The 21,055-nt window shown below is 40.0% G+C and overlaps 1 protein-coding gene across 1 annotated transcript in view; it reads left to right on the plus strand.

Moving 5' to 3' along the window:
• The window catches only part of wscd1b (WSC domain containing 1b), a 28,728-nt gene extending 8,240 nt beyond the window's left edge, over positions 1 to 20,488 (plus strand). The window contains exons 3-10 of the mRNA XM_036594344.1: positions 1,381 to 2,000; positions 5,099 to 5,213; positions 10,416 to 10,600; positions 14,393 to 14,514; positions 15,439 to 15,610; positions 15,953 to 16,117; positions 17,183 to 17,383; positions 19,892 to 20,488. Of these exons, the coding sequence (XP_036450237.1) occupies positions 1,604 to 2,000; positions 5,099 to 5,213; positions 10,416 to 10,600; positions 14,393 to 14,514; positions 15,439 to 15,610; positions 15,953 to 16,117; positions 17,183 to 17,383; positions 19,892 to 20,244 (1,710 nt within the window). The 5' untranslated portion in view covers positions 1,381 to 1,603 and the 3' untranslated portion in view covers positions 20,245 to 20,488. The remainder of the gene's footprint in view (positions 1 to 1,380; positions 2,001 to 5,098; positions 5,214 to 10,415; positions 10,601 to 14,392; positions 14,515 to 15,438; positions 15,611 to 15,952; positions 16,118 to 17,182; positions 17,384 to 19,891) is intronic.
• The last annotated feature ends 567 nt before the right edge of the window (positions 20,489 to 21,055 follow it).

Consider the following 21,055-nt stretch of genomic DNA (forward strand, 5'->3'; position numbering starts at 1 on the left):
TTGGAATTCTATATAATTGATTTAAAAACCAATGTTGCTAAATTGACGGCTCAAGAAGGTGTAATTGTTAAAATAACTTCTTAAAAGTTTTGTAAACTTTTCAAGTGTAATTTATCTGTAAACGCCAGGGACACAAAAATGACCCATTTCCCCCAAGACCCCAGACAAAACTCGTCCATGTTCAAACAAAAATAAACTTGAGTCCAAGATCCCATTGAATTATCAATTCAGTTCAAAAGGAGTTCCAACAGAGCTTGTCTAAAAAATAAATAAATAAATAAATAAATAAACAAACAAACAAACAAACAAACAAACATGTTGTCTCCGAATGAGAAAAATTACCCACTAAAAACGCAAGAACATCCAAGACATACATCACAAAAAACAGAAGGCCCAGCAAAAACTCAGCGATCTCACCCAGATTCCTGACTTATTCTCAACTGCTCCAGGAATAATCCACCATCATCAGTGAGCAGAAGATGAGGAAGAGGTTAGGTTCCTTATTGGTTGGCAAGAGTGGAGCAAACAGTCAGCTCTTCCCAACCTTGGTACTTCCTCAAAATGGCAGCCACCACCACTTGCTGTCCCAAACCAGGGTTTATATTCAAAATAAAAGTCCCCCCTCCTTGTGGTATAAGCAGGACGTAAAAGAAAACAAAATAATGGCTTAGAAAGCATCAGGTCAAGAAAAATAGACCACCTCAAAGCCCTCGGTCACCAGTAACTTTGGTCATGGTTGCCCAGGGACTGTCTGAGAACTACTATGTTTAACACAAGAAAAGTATTTAATGTTTGTGTTTAATTATTGATAATCGGTAAATCACAGGTCCCAAGATGGGGCAGTGTCACAATAGCAGTGGTCAGTACGTATATATGTACAAGTGTGAAAAGACATTCCCAAACTTTGACTTATTAGCTGTCGTAAAATAACCCACTGTGCAATGTTTGGTGGGAAAAAATTTCAATTATTAACATAAATTAATATCATGGTGCTATTTAAATCCTGCAGCTAGTTAGTGGGCGGGGCTATGTGTAGTGATGAGCATGATAAGCTGCAGTAAACTGAACGTTAAATTCAGGTGCATTGTTTCTGTTAATCTGAGGTCAAGCAATGACAAAAACAGGGCATAAATGTAAAAAAATGTTCTTGCCATACACACAATTTCAAATCATAATAAAATATCTCCTTTTCTGCTCACAAACACAAATGTTATACAGAGTTTACAGTCCGGACACACCCGCTTGTTTCAATGGCCTACAACTGAGACATAAGTAACATTGTACTGGCGATAAGTATTAATTGTCAATAAACAATCAGTATGTGATGAAAAAAGCTCTACATTCTGATCAGATTCTCAGAGGTTCTCTTCTCTGCTTCAGGCTCACTGAATGTCATTTGTGAGAACATCGTGGGTGTTCTGGAATCCAACCCCTTCAACCCTTTAAGCCGAATGCTGTCATCTGACAGAGGATGTAGACCAGAAGCTGACTAACCATGAGGAAGGGAACATCCTGTAATCTCCAGATTTGGATCTACTGATCCTGCAAAGCGAAAAAGCGTCTTTGATTCACTGTGGAGAGCCTTGTCCCTCGAGTCGAAAGGATGGCTAAGACTTTCTACAGGCTGCAGCGCTTTTTAAGACGGGCTCGCTTGCTCCTCCTCTTCCTGGGTGTGGCTTACATCATGGCAGGAAGTGTCTTGTTGCTCCAGCGCTCCAGCGTGGCCTTGTTTCAGAGAGGAACTGACACCGTACTGGTGCCCCCTAGAGCCCTGGAGGTGCCAAATGACGGCTGGCGCTACAGGAGACCGGGATCTAGAGTGATTGAAGATGTAGAGAACAGTCCATTGGATCTGTCAGGCAGCAGAGCCGATCAAGAACGTTTCATGTCCCGTAACCTGAAGATCCGACACCTCAGACGCCACTGGATCCAGGGCCGAAGAACGGAGGATGAGAATGGAGTAGAACACAGTCAAGCACACAAGGCTACCAGGCATAAAGGTGAGACTTGATTGGCAACACATACTAAAGTTTTCTTCTTTAGTTTTGCACTGAGGCTAAAAGGCTAATGTGGCTAGCATGTAATGTACAGATAGGTGACAAACTAAAGCCAACATAAAGGGTCTTAGTAAGGCCACCGTCATCCACGGTGCACTTTGGCTTAGATTATACATGAAAACTTTACTGGACAGATGTAACGCCATTCCTCCCAAAGATGTTCCCTCAAGTGGTGGACATCCAATGGATGATGGTGGATGGCTCCCATAGGTGTTTAACTGAGCTGAGATCTGGATAAGAGCATCTCCCAAATGCCGTAAATGGCATGACATTTGACTTACATCATTTTCATACTATTCAAACCACTCAGTGACCCCTTGTGCCCTGTGGATAGGGGCATTTTCATCCTGGAAAAGACCACTTACATCAAAAACATAGCATAAACATAGGATAAAAGATGATCAGCAGAGTTCAATTCAGTTCATTATGTACTGTGGTACAGTATAATGAAACACATTCTGGCTTCTTCAATGGTGCGTAAACATTAAGATAAGACAAGAGTGCAGATGTACTAGTGGAATAACAGAAAAAAACAGAAGGGTGCTGATGCATAGACTGTGTGTACATATATGTGCAAAATGCATTCTCAGAGGTAGGTCCAGTGTGTAAGTTTGAAATGTGGCAGATGTCATGGGAGGGCCCTTAGTGGAAAGTCTGACTATGAGGTGACATATTGATGCATGCTATACAGCATTTCTGCCATTACTACATTAAATAAAACCCAGAATGAGACCACAAAAAGCCATATATTTCAAATACTAGTAGCCTCTCACCTCAGCCAAACATACAGCCAAGTCTGTTTCACTTCATATCACTCAAAACAGCCATTTTTTACTCAAAATCAGCCATTTTGTAAAGAGTTAGTTTTGCTCAGTGTAATAAATTTATTAGTGAAGTTTTATTCTATTACATTTATGAAATGAAAAAGTGTAAAAATAACTCAAACTTGGCCTTTACCAGAGCTCTCACTGCAGCACTTTCTATGTAGTTTGTATTATATCCACTATGCAATGCTGCGTGGTTGTCTGCTGTGAGATGGCCTTTAGAAGCTGACAGTAAGACACAGCAAGCAACTCTAAAACCCACCTTCTTCACAGTTAGTTAACTAAAATATATGTTATGTAAGGAGGCAAATGTATTTAGTCATCAGCAGGCAGGTTTTATGGGTTCCAAAAGAAGTAAAACCAAATTACAATTCAATTTGCTAGACAACTGGTTAAAATTCTGTTGGTTATCATGCAAAAAAGACTTGTAGGTTAATGTGGATGTTGGCCATTGCTTGTTCTCAAACAGCCTACAATGAAAACTCTTTGCCAACAAAAAAACACATTTGTTGGCATCTGCCAACAAACACTTACTTTTCCTAGGCTTATCATTACTCGATATGCAACTTCTAACGTCATACAGTCAGGGGCAGCCGCCTAGGGCCCCCATTAGCCAAGGACCCCATCAATACACAAATTAGATAAACTGTATATGCTGATGTTAATTTACATATTGCAAAATAAATATACATTTTAAAAATAGCTGTTATTTGTGCTTGCGGTGATTATTTTCGATAATTGCAATGCAGCCCCATGACCCGGTCATGGTTATAATGGATTATTCCATGTTGTTACATGATGATACAGTTGCATAAAGACAGACTGGTATGAACAAGGCAATTAAGCAATAATCTACCTACTGGAAAGACATTCTTCAGTGTGTTTTTTTGGGGTGTTGAGAGTCATTACTTCTACATTACTCTGCTACTTCTACAAAACAATTTTGCTTGTTTTAAGCATATTTCTTTAAATAAGCTGAATTATCTGCCAGTACAGTGTGACAATTTCATACATACATACATACATCATCTAAACCGCTTATCCTTCCGGGTCGCGGTGGGGTGCTGGAGCCTATCCCAGCTGTCATTGGGCGGAAGGCAGGATACACCCTGGACAGGTCGCCAGTCCATCGCAGGGCAGACAGACAGACATACACAGTCACACACACGCACTCACACCTAGGGGCAATTCAGCATGTCCAATTAGCTTAACTGCATGTTTTTGGACTGTGGGAGGAAACCGGAGTACCCGGAGGAAACCCACGCAGACACGGGGAGAACATGCAAACTCCACACAGAAACGACCCCGGTTGCCCAGCCGAACCCAGGCCATTTTTGCTTGAATAATCTTATAATATTCTTACAGCAGTCTCAAAATAAGAAATATTGGATATATCCACTTAATTTAAGATGATTTTACTTGCCAAGATCTAATTTTTTGCAGCGCAGATGGCTGTGCAACTCAGGAGCCCAGAGTCTCAACTTAGGCCTAATCCCATTTCTTATTTTTACTCCTACTCCTTGTTTTCGAGTGTCTCCTTACCCCTTGAAACTGAGTTACAAGGCTAGTGGTTGAAATCGTCCTTATGAAATGGGACCCTCAAATAACGAACATCACTTCATTAACAGCTACTAGCGCTGCTCTGTAGGCGACCCTGCCAGTCTGCAGTGACAGCAGAGGAGGGTAAAGTTCAGCTCCTCACTGCTGGGCTTTAGTTACACTTAGGGCATCATATTCCTTCAAAGAGGGGGGAAGGGGTGAAACAGTTATTTATTATCACCACCACTAATTCTTTGGTGATATGAAGCTGAAGTCAGCTATTTGCCAGCTTCTTGCTCGAATTTTCCCATTTCACCTTAAATGGTGTAGCAGTTCTGATGTCTGAGGCCATTTAAGGTGGAACAGGAAGCTAGCTGCCTAGGGCCCCAGAATCACCAAATCCACCCCTGATTACAGTAAGCAAGTATTACTGTGCTAAACATAGTTTGAAGCAAATGTATGAAGATTTTGGCCAGTATTTGTGGAAATGGTTTGGGTGACTACTTAGCACTGTTAGCCTAGCAACCACAGTTCTACACTAAAGAAGCACCAAACACATCTTGATCAGTCTACTGCATTTGGGACAAGGGGAAAACTGTGTAAATCAGGTTTTTTGCCAAACTATTCAATTAAACGAGCTAGTGATCTCTCAAATGATTTTCCTACGTTGTTCAACAGGAACCTACATCGGATGCTTCATAAATGACGACAAGCAGCGTGCGCTCGGGGGCACTGTCCTCTACGACTTCCGCAAAATGACCAGCTCCCTTTGTCAGGACACCTGCTCGGAGAGGTAAGGCTTGAACAGGACCGATTGACCCAAAGCTTTCTGCAAAGACTGAAAGCGAAGGTCAGACAGAATGAAAAGAAACAGTGTTCGGCCAGAAGAAGGCAGGCAGTGTCGAGGCGGCAGGGACAGGTGGCCGAATCCGGGCAGGCGCTTCTGGAGGTGGGCCAGAGGCCTGGTGGAAGACAGAGGTGGATCTTTTTATCTGTGGGGGTGGAGTGGAGGACGGCTGGCTGAGAGGCTCAGCGTGCGGAGGCGGCGCTGGCTGAAAGCACTCTTAAACATCCTGACCGGCCTCACGAAATGAACCGCTCGCAGGCAAATTGCCACGGATGATTAATGCTCATCCAGGAAATGGAAAATATTAGGCTTACTTTGGCCAACAATTTCAGCAGTGACGCTAACCCGCTGCGAATGTTACCCACTCAGAGCCACTTAACAGCAAAGGACACGGCGACTCTCATCCGGAAAGCAGACACAGGCCTGCCTGCTCTGCCACTGATACATAATTAATACAATTGATACATAAAAGCACTTTTTCTTGCAGACTGGGGAATAACTTTCCCATGATCAAATGGTGTCAGATGAGCAAGCTGCGTGCTATTTTTCACCCACAGTTCATGTAGACAGCAAAAATGAGGCTGCAGAAAGCATACAGAAAAATGCCGAAGGTTTATTTAAGGTAAGCCTCATGTGGTTAAAAGTGGTAGCTCCGGGGCATCATGTTGGCATTGCCTGAAAGAACCTTATTTTCATCGACAATCTAAAAATGCCTGTGGTTGTTTCAGGATTGTCTCACGGGGAACAAATGTGATCTGTTAATGGGAATACACACAGGGGTGTCGCTAGGCCAGTTTTAGGGAGGCTTTAGCCCCCCCCCCAAATAAATGTACATAAATGTACTAGTTCAAATGTTCTATAGTTTATTCTCATTCATTCTTCATTATTCCACCACGGCGTCGCGTCTCCAAGTTCTCAATATACTGTGATAGCCTGGGGAAGGCGCTAGTGCTGCTTTAATGCAGCGCTGCCGCTGTGTGGAAAGTGGAACCCCTGGCTCGGCCAATCATATCAGACTTTCTATGTTGTTAGCCAATCATCCCAGAGAGTGAGAATATATCAGTCCACTGGCTTCATAAGGTCGGCAACCCGCTGACTGTTTGCCACTGCTGGTCCACCCTCGGACCACTCAGATTACTGTCCTGCATACAAGCTCTAACTAGTTTTTAATCTCCTCAAACAGATTTTAAATACACAGTGACTTTTATTTTAGAAAATAAACTTAGACAAGTAATACAAATAACTGAGAGAAAAAAATAACGACTACGCCCAATGTAAAATGATTCTATAGACAATGTTGTTGCTGACACTGTACTAGATTAATAGAATTTACTAAACTAACTTACAAAGTAAAACTAAAGAAAGGAAGGAAGGAAAAATAAGTAAATTGGACTGTGAGTGGAAAATGAGTGATGATAAGTGGAATTTTGTTTAATACTCTGCTTGAACACCGGTTGGCCGCCCAGAAAATGTTGAGCAAAGTGCCAGTGGACCACCAGCTTTGCCATCAGCGGGCCGACAGTGGTCCACTATCCTCTTGCTATCAGGTATATCATATCTGAGGGAGGTCTCCTAGAGCGAGTAAAACCAGACCTTATTAAAAATGTATGATATTCAGCGTGAAACAGTAAATAGTTACAGAGTGAAGCTACAATATGGATTTGTGGCAAATTTTGGTTATTATAACTGGTTACTGGGTTTTTACTTGGTTGCTTGTTAGCCAGCTAGTTTTGGGTTTATGTGATGCAAAGAAAAGCAGTTAGGCTAACATTAACATTAGCTGATTAGCCAACTAGTTTAAGAATTTGATGAAGCTTCATTTCATAGAAAGCCTGTGAGAGTGTGAATGAGCGACAGGGATAGAAAGAACATTACTGAAAACTCTTTATATTCATTGTTTTTAGATTTCTCTTGAAACAATGGCCTGTTTTCCACTGCAGGGCCAAACGGTTCTGAGCACGGAGGCATTTCCACACGGACACGATTCTATGAGCTTAAAAACATTTTTGTTGACATGGATAGCCAACCATACTCTGGGCCACAGAACCGTTCGGTGGGATAATGCAACTACGTACCTATTCGCTGGAGCCTCCTAGCTAATCTAATGCTAGCCGGCTCCTCTCCCCTAGTTAACTTAGCATAGCTGAAGAGATCCACACACTCAGTGCAGGGTTCGATTCGACTGGCTGGCGCCCTGCTATCACAAGTATAGATGATAAAAACTTATAACAGTGAGAGCAAAGTTGACTGGTTGATGGTGGAGTGACAGAAAGCCGAAATCAAACCTGTGTGTAGTGCTTTAAGCTGTAGCTTGCTAGGCTAAGCTAACGCGAGTTCATGGTTAAAAACACCTGTTTAGAGGATAAAAACTTGTATCTGAGAGCAAAGATTCGAATGACCTGTGTTGAAGTCCCAAAAGACTAGAATAGAATTGTTCTGTGGTGCTTTGAGCTGTTGACTGCTGGGTGATGCTAATGCTAATGTAGCTAGTTATCCAACTGCAGGTGAAACCCACCGCAGTACAGTCTGTTTCAGTAACAGATGCTCAAATAAGACCCATTTAGAGGATAAAGAGGACGAGAGCTCGGTGAGAGACTGAAGTTGGCGTGACAGAATCAGACATGTTGTGGTGGGTGGTGTGTGCATCACCGGGCTGTTAGCCACTCGTTTGTGTAGTTTTCTTGGGTATTTCCTAATTCTGATTTAGCAGTACAACAGATGGAAAAGGAACCCAGTAACAGGTCTCACAAGTCCAGACCAGCACGGAACGGCACGGTATGGCCCTGAGAACCATTTGACTTGATAGTGGAAAAGCGGCCGATGACACCAGAATAATGTCAGTCAAAAAGGTCATATAGTGTTGATCATAATGCAATTTTATATCCCTCAATTCCTCAACCAGTAGAAATTAAGAGGCTGCAGTGAAGAATTTTAGCAGAAACTGAATAGATTGATCTCTTATTATTCCCTCGAGTTGTGAGTTTAATAAAATTAATGTATGACTAAACACCGGCGAGGAGAGGGAGAGAAGCCAACAGGGCTGAAGGGAAGATCTGATTGTTTATGCTTTCAATAACGATTAATGCAGGATTTAACTGAACTTAACTGAGAAAATATAATCTTTGTCACTATGACGATGAAATTCTGTCACCTAGCCAATTAAACATGCCTTCAGAGGAAAATCCCCCTTTCGGACTGCACCAGCTGAGACTAACTGATCTAATACGTTAACCTCTAGTGGTGCCCCTGAATGCACCTCTGAGGAAAATGTCTATTTCTTTTCTTATTTAATTATTTAATCTGCTCTTCTCTGTTAATCATGTGATTTCTCCTTGCTGTTGCTGCATTTATTGGATATATGGATCATTCTACTGAATTAGTTCAATCTGCATTTCCACATAAAATAAAACAAAGTATTCAGACTTTTCATATTTACATATAATATAATATAATATAATATAATATATAAACTTGTGAAAATATTTTTTTGTATTTCTTTTAACATTTTAAAGATCTTTTGATTCATTTAAAAGTGAAGTTGAAAGATTTAGCATTATTATTAGTTTAATTTTTAAATTAAAAAACGTCAAAAAATGCTGTCTCATGTTTTCGTCACTACTGAAACACAGCTTTAGTCAAAAGGTGGAGCCTCATTTTAGCCACGCCTCTGCATTTTTAGAGCAGGAAGTGAGACTGCATTACTGTCCCTCATGGCCACATGGTGAACAGTTAGATCCCATTTTTTGAAGTCAGTGTGTCCCAAAGTCTAAAAATCAGTGTGTAACATTATGAATTGTCACTACTGAAACACATATTTTCTATAATTAAGTAAAAAATGAAGATTTAATGTGTGTACAATTGTTCAAAGCTGTGTCATGTACTGCCTAGTGTTTTTGAGATTGTCATTACCAAACCAGTCACTACTAAAACATTTGATAATGTTTCAGTATTTTGATGATGTTTAGTGTTTGATAAAACAGAACGTTGTGTGATCTAAAATTTATAGAGCAAACTCCTGAGTTCCATTGTAAAAGATCACAGTGCATCCAACAATAAAGGCAGCCTCTGGCATCTTTTACACAGTGATAGAAAACATGGTAGCACACCAAAAGCTCTGATTCTACAGGCTGATAAATTTCATTCTTGGACAAACTGAACACACATGCAAAATATCTCCTCTGGCGGTAGATATAAATAAGTTAAAAGATCCATCACCAACGTGTCAGAATGGATCAAAGGCAAGATGACTTAGTCCGATAGGATGAAGCAAATTATGCCCCCATAAATTCCACCTGCAAATTATTTTAACGAAATGTTATCATTAGCGAACTCAACTGTTTTTCCCTTGACAGGTCTCACTCATCTATATGCACGAGTAATTTGTAGTTTGTTGGGAAGACTTTTCAGCCATGCTAACTTACATTACATAGATGGGCTAACAGCAGACTTACTGTGTGTTGCAACATCACAACCTTCTTTGAGCTCCACCTTGGATTGATTTAGAATTGTCACTCTCACTTTGTTCCCACCCCAATGTCACTCCCACCCACATTTAACCCAAAATATCTCATGGCTGTGCCCAGACGTTCTCATTGCAAGATCACGCTTGGCCCTGCGAGTTTCAGGACGGTTATGATCCATGTGAAAAACCTCTACTTCATGACCATTGCATAGTATCTTTGGTCATATACTGGTATTCTATAGTAAAAAGATAATGAAATAATTATATCAAATACAGATATCTAAAGGAAGCACATGGATATAGGATAGCTACAGACACTGGCCACTTTATTAGAAACCCATACCTTGTAGCTCCATCTTGCTGGTGTACAGTTACAGAGTGTTCCTCATCTGTTGATGCATAAATTGTGCATCCTCTAGCCCTTCATCAGTGGTCAGTTTCAGATTGCTCTTGGCTACCACATCAGTATCTGTGCTGTGAATGATCCACCACCCAAATAATATCTGGACAACAGTGGTCCTGTAGTTTACTGACCAATGATGAATGAGATGAGGGAGGCGGATATACTGTGCCACAACAGATGGGCTACAGCCTGTGATTGTACACCAACATAGTGGATCTATAATGAAGGTGGAGCTCATAAAGTGACCTGTGAGCGGTCACTAGCTGTCTCGTTCTTCTTGCAGTGGGTACCAGTTTGCAGGGCTGGAATATGGGACAGAGTGCCACTGCGGCAATCGGATTAGTGCCCCAAGAGCTCGGAGGGAGGACTGTAACCTGGACTGCAGGGGAGAAAGGGGCTCTCCGTGTGGAGGTGTGGGCCGACTGTCCATCTACAAGGTGGAGGAGAGACTCCCTGGCCACAGGACATGTGAGTGTGCCTAAAGGTGGATGATATAGTATGATGTTAATATCACAGGCAACACTTTCGTGTATTTATTTCCCAGGAAAAATGGCCATTAAGTACAAGTTATTTATTTTTAAGGACATTTTTGAGGAGATTAGATATAAGAGAATCCATTTGCATAAGGATGGAGAACTGGTAGAAAACAAAAACTGGGACAATCAAGCTCCACTTCTGCTTCAGACGCAGGTGTTTCTGTGAGAAGACAACTCAACACTATGGATGTGAAAGGATAAGTAGCAAATCAAACAAAGAACCTGCTGGTGTTCTCAGAACAATGGCCTGACCACCCCAGAGTCCAGACCCCAGCATCACTGAATGTGGTTGGGATTTCTTGGATTGTAAGAAGCAAAAAATGCAGCTAACTTCTAAGACTCAATGTTGGAGGTGTGAAAAACATCCCTGCAGATTTCTTTGAAAACCTGAAAGCAAGTCTCCTGAAAAGAATAAAAGCTGTGATACTTGCAAAGAGTCCACAGCTGCGTGCGGCTCTTTTACTGCCCTGCTGCGGCTTCACAGCAGAATCAGACCTTTAGGTAAAAATAAAATAATCCTCCTTTGCAGTAAAATAAAGCTCTGCTGATCATTCAACACAGTTTAACAATAAATGGTCTTAAACGCTGGAGTTAATGTAGAACTGCTAATTCACCCTTTAACCCTGAAGATTGGCATGCAGACTGCTGGTCACCATAGCAATGCACAAAATCTCATCTAGCTAGTATCCAATGATAAGGCAAGGAGAAAGATTTAAGATGTACATGGATAATTTGGAGACGATTAGACTTATTTGCATTTACAATCACTCAGATTACGTTTAGATACGTTTAATCTGCAACAAGAAACTGTCAAACACTAAAAAGTCATGAAGCTGAAGTCAGCTTCTTGTTCGAATTCCATTTAAGATGGAACAGGAAAATTTGACAACCAAGCTGGTGAATGAGAAACTGACTCCAGCCTCATAAAACACTGAACGTTGAGAGACATTTTACAAGAAACTATTCTGCTTTTGTGGGCAATTTTCCTGCCAGAGATGTGAGAAAAGCGACTATAGCTGAGCTCTGTGTTTTTGTTTATATTTTTTAGTCTGTACTAGTACATTAGCACATACTGAGACATATTTACAGCCAAGATGCTAAAATGGACATAAAATATTGAGGCTCCCAAGATTTGATTTTTGCTGAAAGGACAAAATGGATCTTCCTAACATTTGGGTTGCCAACCCCTGGACTAAACACTGAAAAATGTAATATTATATTGGGTTGTTGAGGCCTCTGTTATTTTTCTGTTCTTCCTGATGCTGAAAAATGAATAACTTAATCACTGTTTGACTGGAAATTAAATAAATAACAGGGTGGTCTCCGACTCACGCATGTTACTGTTCATTCCATTCAGTAGTGCTGACGATATTCATGAAAGTGTCTGATGACAATATATCATAATGCTAACAATCCCCCTCTTTGTTGTGCTTCTTCTGTTTGAAGAAAAGCTGTAAGACCCAGAGAAGAAAGCAAAGTATACGAACTCTGAGTATGCACTCATGAGCTGCTGAAGGCTGCGCTAGCATCATTTATCACCGATGATTAATGCAATATCACTTTGATGGTACAATGCTCAAACTGTGTTTCACACTTTCACAGCAGGTTTGGGTGTGATTAATTTCAGGCTCAGTAGCTGTCTCAACAGAAAAAGAGTCTGATGATGTCCATGTAGAAACTCAGACAGCGCACGGCGGGAGGGGTGACCGTGGCGGTGGGGGGTTGGGAAGGCCCTGTCCGACCCAGGGTGCGGTGGCAGCAGCACGCCCACGGAATCTCAATCGAGCCGCATATCTCACCGATTTTGAGCGATTAGATCTATTCTAGACAGTTCTGTGGTTTTACTGCAGAGTATCCTCAGGTCAAAGACTACAGCCCTGAGCCAGAACACTGAAGAACGCTGAAAGTGAGTGAAGATAAGAGATATGAGAGAAAGTGAGTGAGAACATGAAGACTTTGACTGGACTGTGGGAAAAACATACAGTATAATACTTGAAAGTACTGTCCCTTTTATAGGACCAGGGTTAGGGTTTTGTGTAGAGGTTAGAATTAGGGATTAGGGAAAACTAGGGTGAATTAAAAAGATATTTAGTTGAATGCAAGTTAAAAACAAGATAAGCGTTTACAAAACATATACTGTATTTATGAAATACCTACAATACTCTGTAAAAGTCCTTTAATTTATTTAATTTTCACTCCAAACAGCCATTAAATGCAAATTATTCATTTTCCACCATCCAAAAAAGCAGAAAACATTTATTTAACAGACAATTATACAGAAGCTTTGACAATTAAATATAATGTCCCTTTTTCAGTCATTTTTCAGTATTTAGTGTCTCAATGTGGTCATTTTGCCTTTATTAGTGCTTCCATTCTGTTCAGACAACTTGCTTTTAGTTTTTCAAAGAAATCTCCAGGGATATTTTTCCACACCTCCAAAGCTCAGTCTTAGTACTTGGTTGAATTTTCTGCCAAGTAATCTCAATTACAAATGTAGACACATCACCTCTCCACATCTCAGACATCCAGTTTTGGTGCTCCAGAGCAAAAACTTTTCCTTTGCCCATTTTCTTTTCTCAGTAAGAGCTTCTACACAGCTACGCATCCTTTCAGACCCATAGTGCTGAGCTGTCTCACAGTGGAAGGATGGACAGAGCACCAAAGTGGAGCTTTATATTCTCCTCTCTCTCAAGGATGAAATGTTTAAGCGCTGTTTATCTGATGGGGACAGTTTTGGTGTCTACCAGGTCTTCCAGGTGGTTGTTAGGACTCCCATTTTCTTTGGGAGCTTTCAATCACTTTTTGAACTTTAGTTCTGGAAACATCTTTTTATCTCCTTCTTTATGTATCTTATATCTATCCTCCTTTGAAATATCTCCTGTAAAATGAATAACTTGTACTTAATAGCCGTTTTGACCAGATAAATGAAGGATGGTCTCTGACTCCCTTCCTTATTGATGTACAACAGACCTATTCATGCTCCAAAAGCATTCCTTTGTAGCAACTGTTTCAAGGTTCCAGAAACTGTGACTCACAACACAACTCCGTTCATTTATAGGGCTTTATTCATTTCAAATGACATTTATTTTGTGCATATGTGAGAGATCACACTGTTAGGACAGACTGTGTCTGTAATAGAGTTGACGTTAGCAGATTCATTGTCGTTTCCAACCTGCCTAGATTTTATTAGGTACAACATATTCAGACTTGGTAGCAAAATATTTTAAACTGAAAACTTAACGTTAAGCAGCAAATCTAACCTCCCACCAGAGTTCATGAAGTTCATTGGGATCTTGCCAACATTCTGTAAAGCTTGTCCAATCTTGCAACAGACCATGAATTGGGTCATTTACAAACTGCAACCCATTTGTTCGTCAGCCGCCCCCACCCACCTACCTCACTGGTCAGTTTCTGACCACAGGAAGGATATTATAAGGGTGCTGGACCACTCTTAGCACTACAGCAACACTGACATATTAGTAGTATGGTTCTGGTTCAGCTGTACAGGGGTGTTTTTTCATGTCATTGACACTGCTAGGTTGAGATTGAACCACCACTCCATCCAACAGTAGCACAATCTGTTTGTTGATGAGGGACTTTTGGGTGGCTCATGCAAAATGGGCACTGGATGGACTACGTCCAGCTGTACACCAGCAAAGTGAAGTGGCCATTGTGTGCTAATACATGACTATCTGTTTCAGTTTTGTCTCTCTTTCTCCCTCAGACAGGAATGTGCACTACCACGGCTGCTTCCAAGCTTTAAAGAACACCAGCGAAGGCCTCCTGGTCCACACCAGCCAGACTAACCTGACCTTGCAGCTGTGTGTGGAGACCTGCACAGATAAGGTTCGATACAGTGCTCCCTAAACCCACTCCACACGGCCTTTTAGCTCCCCTCCTTTGTACTTACATCAAAAGAGACCATCATCAATCAATAGTCCCCAGCGATTTAAGAGCTTCTTTTTAGGTCTTACATTGAAGCAAACTGTGCTGCTCTCTCAAGAGACTCTCAATAAAGAAATGTTGCTTATGAAGGTCTAATGGATCTTTAATGAGAAAAAGATGGATAGTTAGAATCAATTAGTTTATATGGCTAGTGTTTTTGGGCTAGGAATAAAAAAAGTGCAGTTCACAATGAGCAGTACCAATATTTTGTCTTCTTTCTTAGATTCCAGCCTCAGTATAACATTTCTGAAAATGGTTAAGTTTGTTCCTTTCCTACTGTCTGTATGTAGGCCTAATATAATTAAATAATATGTTTGGAAAGCTATTAGACCGTGCAGTTGTGATTAAATTGGGAACCTGTAAATTGCTCTAATATATAGCTATGAGAAAGCCATTATAATTTAAGTCCAAATGTAAAATTTTATGCATTGTCAATAGAGCTTCATATGTAGTTGATGAGGCTTTGGTGTTTTTGTTAAATGTATGTTTTATTGTTTTTTTTTTTATGCTGAAAAATGAATAACTTGTACTTAATTGTCGTCTTGAGTGGAAACTGAATGAAAGGGTGGTCTTTGACTTTTGCACAGTACTGTACACACCTTATAAATCTCTTCTAAAATGATGCACTGAATAAAATCAAGCAAGATGTGATTTGGCTTTCAGCTTGCAGTGATTGAAATGTAGGCCTGTGTATGTGTAAGTGTTCTGAATGACTCATGGAACAGCCAGTCTTCACAGTCAGAATGAATGTCCATTTGTCCACATTCTCTTTTTCTCTCTCTGACTTTCTTTTTTTAATATATGTTTTTTTAAATAATATATCAGGAGCTGCCATTAGCTGTAATGAGAAGGCGGGACTGTCTCTGTGGCCACGCCTCTTCTCTTCTCAAAATGCAGAAGAATGTAGAGGGACACCAGTGTGGGCGCAGCAATCCTACAAACCACACCTACAGCCATGAGCAAGACTACTTACAGGTGTACAGCACACCTGTGCTAGGTAACACACACTCATACACTCACAAACACACACACTACATGCTCACTCTGTACTTATATACACATTACTTAGACACATGGATAAGATACAAACATGGTTATTTTTATAGGATAGGATGTGCAATTAAATATCTGTTCCATTTGTGTTTTTTTATATATATATATATATATATATTTATATATATATATATATATATATATATATATAATTGTAAAAAAGTATTTTATTAAATCAGGGCTATTTTGCTGCTCCTGACATTGTAGGTTAGCCTTGTTTTCCCTGCTTTTCCCATGTTGAGTATGTATGAAAATGCATGATTTGGTGTACTTCCCCTGGTGCCAGATTCTAGGTGTAAGGAGAGGACATTTCTGCCTGAGCGGTCACCCTCCCTCATAGCCTTGTCCAGTTTTCCTGGAGCAGGAAACACCTGGGTCCGCCATCTCATCGAGCTCGCCACCGGATTCTACACCGGCAGCTACTACTTTGACGGCTCTTTATACAACAAAGGTGAGACACTCACACTGCACATAAACTTTAGATATCAAACAATTAAAGAAAACTTTTTTACACCAATTGAAAATACCAGCTGCCCTTCACACCACATAAACACGTCATGACAAATGGAGCAACAGAAATGGTCCAGATTTATGTGGCATCAAATGTATTTATTTTAATGTATATTAAAGTTAAGGATTGTGTACAACATATAATATAACAATATATGTAATATAACAATATCTATGTAAGTACCTGTGTGTGTGTGTCTGTGTTTGTGTGTGTGTTTGTGTGTGTGTGTGTGTGTGTGTGTGTGTGTATACACAGGCACTTATATATTGACATGTTATATACATGTATATCATATGGAATTATGTGGACCATATATTTTATTACATGTATGTAAAAAGCTACATGTAATAAAAATATTCCCTATATTATATGAGTACCTTATACTTATACTAAGTACCCAAATGCAATAGTATGTCTTATATGTTCTATATTTTGTTGCTGCCTGAGCAAAAACTTTCCATTTTGTTGTTGTTTTTTTGTTTGTTTACTTGGTTTTACTTTTCAAAATTTGAAAATGCCACCTGCCGTTTACACTGTCATAATTTCATGATGAATAGAACAACAGAGCACGCTCCAGAAAGAGAAAACTTCTTACAATTTCTCCCATTTGTTAAAAATTCTTCTTATAAATTTAAGAACTTTTTCTGTAAAGTTACTTTTTTGGAGCTCTGATGGTTTGTTCCAACAGCGATGATGTATAGGTAAGTTATATTATATAATTATAATATTGCACATATGTATTGTATACGAAGTAACTATGTAATAATAATGTTTCATATCTATTACATGTGTCTGAGTTCCTATATGTAATAATCATTTTCTAAGCCTAAATCCAGTCTTAACTAAAAGTTAGTAAAGTTTTCAGTGAAGTTTTTTGAAGCACTTTACAGAAACTGATCCCTTTGCAGATGTTACAGTACAGATCACAGAACATTCACAGGTTAGAACAATTATGACATTAAGGTACCTGAGAGTTTTCGTGTCTCTCCTGCTGGGCTTTCTCAGGCTTTAAGGGTGAGAAGGATTACTGGAGGAGCGGGAGAACCATCTGTGTGAAGACTCATGAGAGCGGTCAGAGGGAGATAGAGATGTTCGACTCGGCCATCCTGCTGATCCGTAACCCGTACCGCTGCCTGGTGGCCGAGTTCAACCGCAAGTGCGCCGGACACCTGGGCTACGCGCCGGACACACACTGGAAGAGTAACGGTACTCGTTAACCAAAACACCGCTTAATGATTTTAGAGGTTACTAAAGTTTATATTAGCAGAGAACCACAATCATCACAGCCTATTATCTTGATTGCTATAATTATTCAGCACATCACAATGTGAAGAAAAAAAAAATACATAATGGACTAAAAAAAACATCCCCATTTGGATTACAATGAACCAAATGTCAGCATGGTCAACACTTACTAACTGGTCTTTGAAATACTATTAAAAACTTATTTATTAGTCATCATCATTAACACGGCATATGATTTATTACTGCAAGAGAAACAGTAGTTTTAATAATTTAATAATTTATTAATTGTTTTAATGTATTTACTGACTTACATTTTTACATATCCATATAAACCTTAATTGAAACTCTTCAAATATTGCAAAATAAAAGTCATTTTAACATCAATTCTTCACATTGCTCATGTGAAGCAATGTACATGTTTCTGCATTAACATATCAATTTAATGTATAAAAGATTAATTGGAAGAAAAATCTAATAATTTATCTGTCCTTGAGTTTGCAACTTATTTAGCATTAAAAATTACGAAACATTAAAGGGGAATCCTAACACTTTTTTATTCTAACTTTTTTCTAACTCCTAACTTTTTTATTCTATACCATTAAATTGCTAAAATGTAAAAAAAGTCTTTCAGAGTGGTTTGATGTGAAATCATTCTGCAAAAACTTGCCGAGTCAGAACTGTTCACAGTGGTGGTGATAGGAACCAGACATCTGAAAGAGTTTATTTCCTTTAAAAGCTCCATTACATAAAGTTATTACATTAAATGGTTACATTTGGTGACAAAATGGTTACAAAATTTGCCCTAAAACTTCTATTCATGGCAGAGAGGTACATGCAAGGAGTTATAAGGCTACATAGTCACAAAAGAAAACTTGTTTACCACTATTTTGCCATCATCGACATGGTAATAAAAAACTCAGAGGACATGTGTAGGTTTACTGGTCATTTTGGATAGTAAGTAATGTGGCTATATTCGCTTTATGACTACATTACACATTGTGACACCTGGCTCCTATGAGCACCACTGAAATCCAAGTTTCTCTACAAGACACAGTTTCACATCAAACCACTCTGAATGACTTAGTTTACATCTAAATGATTACATTTTTTGAAAAATCTGTGGAATTCTCCTCAACCCCTTAAAATCTCAGGCTTATTACATACTGAGGCTTATTATTAAGTAACTGCAGGGACTTCAATGTAAACTAGATGAGCTATTCTTGTGTTAAGAAGTGTGTAATAAAACGTTGGGCCTGCCGGTGGGCCCTGGCCATCTAAGGTGGTAAGGTTTACTTTTTTCAGCATTGATAACTTCTTGTTTTCCCAGGGCCACCCCATTTAAAACTAAAATTTTGGAATATTCATAGAAAAGTTATTTCCTGCTGAAGAACTGTCAACAGAAAGTCTGTCCTTAACAGGAATGTGGTGGCCAGTTTAACCTGAAATATTCCACTTTTCTGTCTGTCATAGCTTCAGTATAATTTTACTTTGGCACAAAAAATAAAAATCTTAAAAATATTAAAATGGGAAAATCTTTTTTTTGGTAAAAGTAATTCCTGGAAAGTCCTGGAGTCAAAATATCAAGCTCTTATGGAATGATTCTTACACGTTAATTGGTTTGTCAAAAACTACTGGGCCCTCAGCCTACAGGTAGTCCCAACTTTACTTCGTCAGTTTTGCACTGGAGCAACAAGGCAAAGCTTGGAAGCCACTAATTAGCATTGTGCTAATCATCTCACACACAGAGTAAGTGGTGTTGCACCGATACTGATACTGTATTGGTATTGTCACCAATGCTGGCACTTACATACAACATCTGTATCGGCAACACTGATACCATGAAGCTTTTTCAGACATTTCCCTGCACGCTACTGAATCTAGCTTCTAGCATTCGTGCCACTAGATGGAGCTAACATGAAGCTACCAACATGTCAGTGTTGTGGATTATATGACACTTAAAAGAAGCAGTTACTAAAAATGCTTATGTGAAATCTGTAATGCCAGTATTTCCAGTGATGGCATGACTAACTAGCATTTCAATACATCAAATTCTATAAAGCATTTAAAGATAAACCATGCCAAAGAGCATAGCGACTTTTCAAAGCTCTGAAACCATCCTAATGTGAGGTTATCCAACCAGTAAGTGCCATTATTTCTGACACAAAACAGTGCTTTTACCAGAATAAAATATTTAAAGAGGGGAATAGTATAAACATCAGGATTTATAGGCACCTATTGTGTAGTTACGTTAGATCAGTATCAGCAGATACTAGAAGATTAGATATTGTATTGAAAGAGAAAGTTGTATCGGTGCATCCCTAGTAGTCATTAATCTAAAATAAGCTTTTTTCTGTGATTTGTGACTAAATAGTATATAGAATTATATAAATTATGTAGCTTTGCTCTCATGATTCTTGTGTGCTTTTGTTTACCAACCTTACTGTCCCATTCCTTTCACCTCGTCTTCAGAGTGGCCTGAGTTTGTGGACAGCTACGCCTCTTGGTGGGCGTCGCACGCCCTGTCCTGGCTGAAGTTCTCCAGCCGGCTGCTGGTGGTGCATTACGAGGCGCTCCAGACGGACCTCCTGCCCCAGCTGAAGCTCATCACAACCTTCCTGAACGCCAGCGTCCCCGACCAGAGGCTGCTGTGTGCCGAGAGCAACCGCGACGGCCACTTCAAACGGCCCGGATCCCGCGGCCTGACCTTTGACCCCTTCACATTGGACATGAGGACTCGAATAGACGGCTACATTCTCTCGGTGGACCGGGCACTCAGGGACAGGAATCTGAGCGGCCTGCCCCAGGAGTACATGCCCAGATAATGAGGCGAGAAAGGACGAAAGGATAAAAAGAAAAACGAAAAAGAAAAAAGTGCCTGTAAACCGAAGCTTGACTGACAGCTCTTCTTGTGGCCTTCAGGAGGTTTATTTATTTGGCAGTTCATTATCAGGCTGGCACTTCTTTGCTTCTCTTTCTGTTCGTTTCCTCAGAGATCCGCCTGTCAGCCGAACAAAAGGCGACTCAATTTGTGGTTTGTACAGATTAAAATCCCGCTGCCGAACCGCCTGCCTGTGAGAACTTGAAGTTTTCAGATTGATCGTAATTTTACTTTTAAATAGACCGAAGCTCACTTATGCACCCTGTAACCCTCTCGCATCAAAATGCCAAGAGTTTTTTGAAACGTCCTCATGCATATTCTATTTGCACTTCAAATCTCAGGGTCAAAGCGTTCCTGCAAATGCAAGCAAGCAGCACACGTGAACGCATGCGCCATAATTACAGCATGAAGGCAACCCGTGCTCATGTGTAGCCGAAGACAAGAGCCTAATTTGGCTTGTTTCCACCATTTAACAGGCAGAATCGAAGAAGGTTTAAAACATTTTTCTGTTTTACAGTTATAACATCTCTAATGAATCCTACGCATGACAAGTGGAGCGCTCACACATGCGATTTCCCTGGTGTGTTACCGTATGAGGTGCAAATTGCCCTTGGGCTTCATTTTAATTGGTTAAAAGCAAGCCTTTAACAAATGGCAGATGCTCAGTTCTGGAGATATTCACCTTTAAATTGTCATTTGAAATCACCTGCTCGAACACAGCAAGCCAGAACCACAGTGGGCAGCAAAGGGAATTA

This window comes from Colossoma macropomum, unplaced genomic scaffold (genome assembly GCF_904425465.1).
Source record: "Colossoma macropomum unplaced genomic scaffold, Colossoma_macropomum, whole genome shotgun sequence".
NCBI classification, from domain to species: Eukaryota; Metazoa; Chordata; class Actinopteri; order Characiformes; family Serrasalmidae; genus Colossoma; species Colossoma macropomum.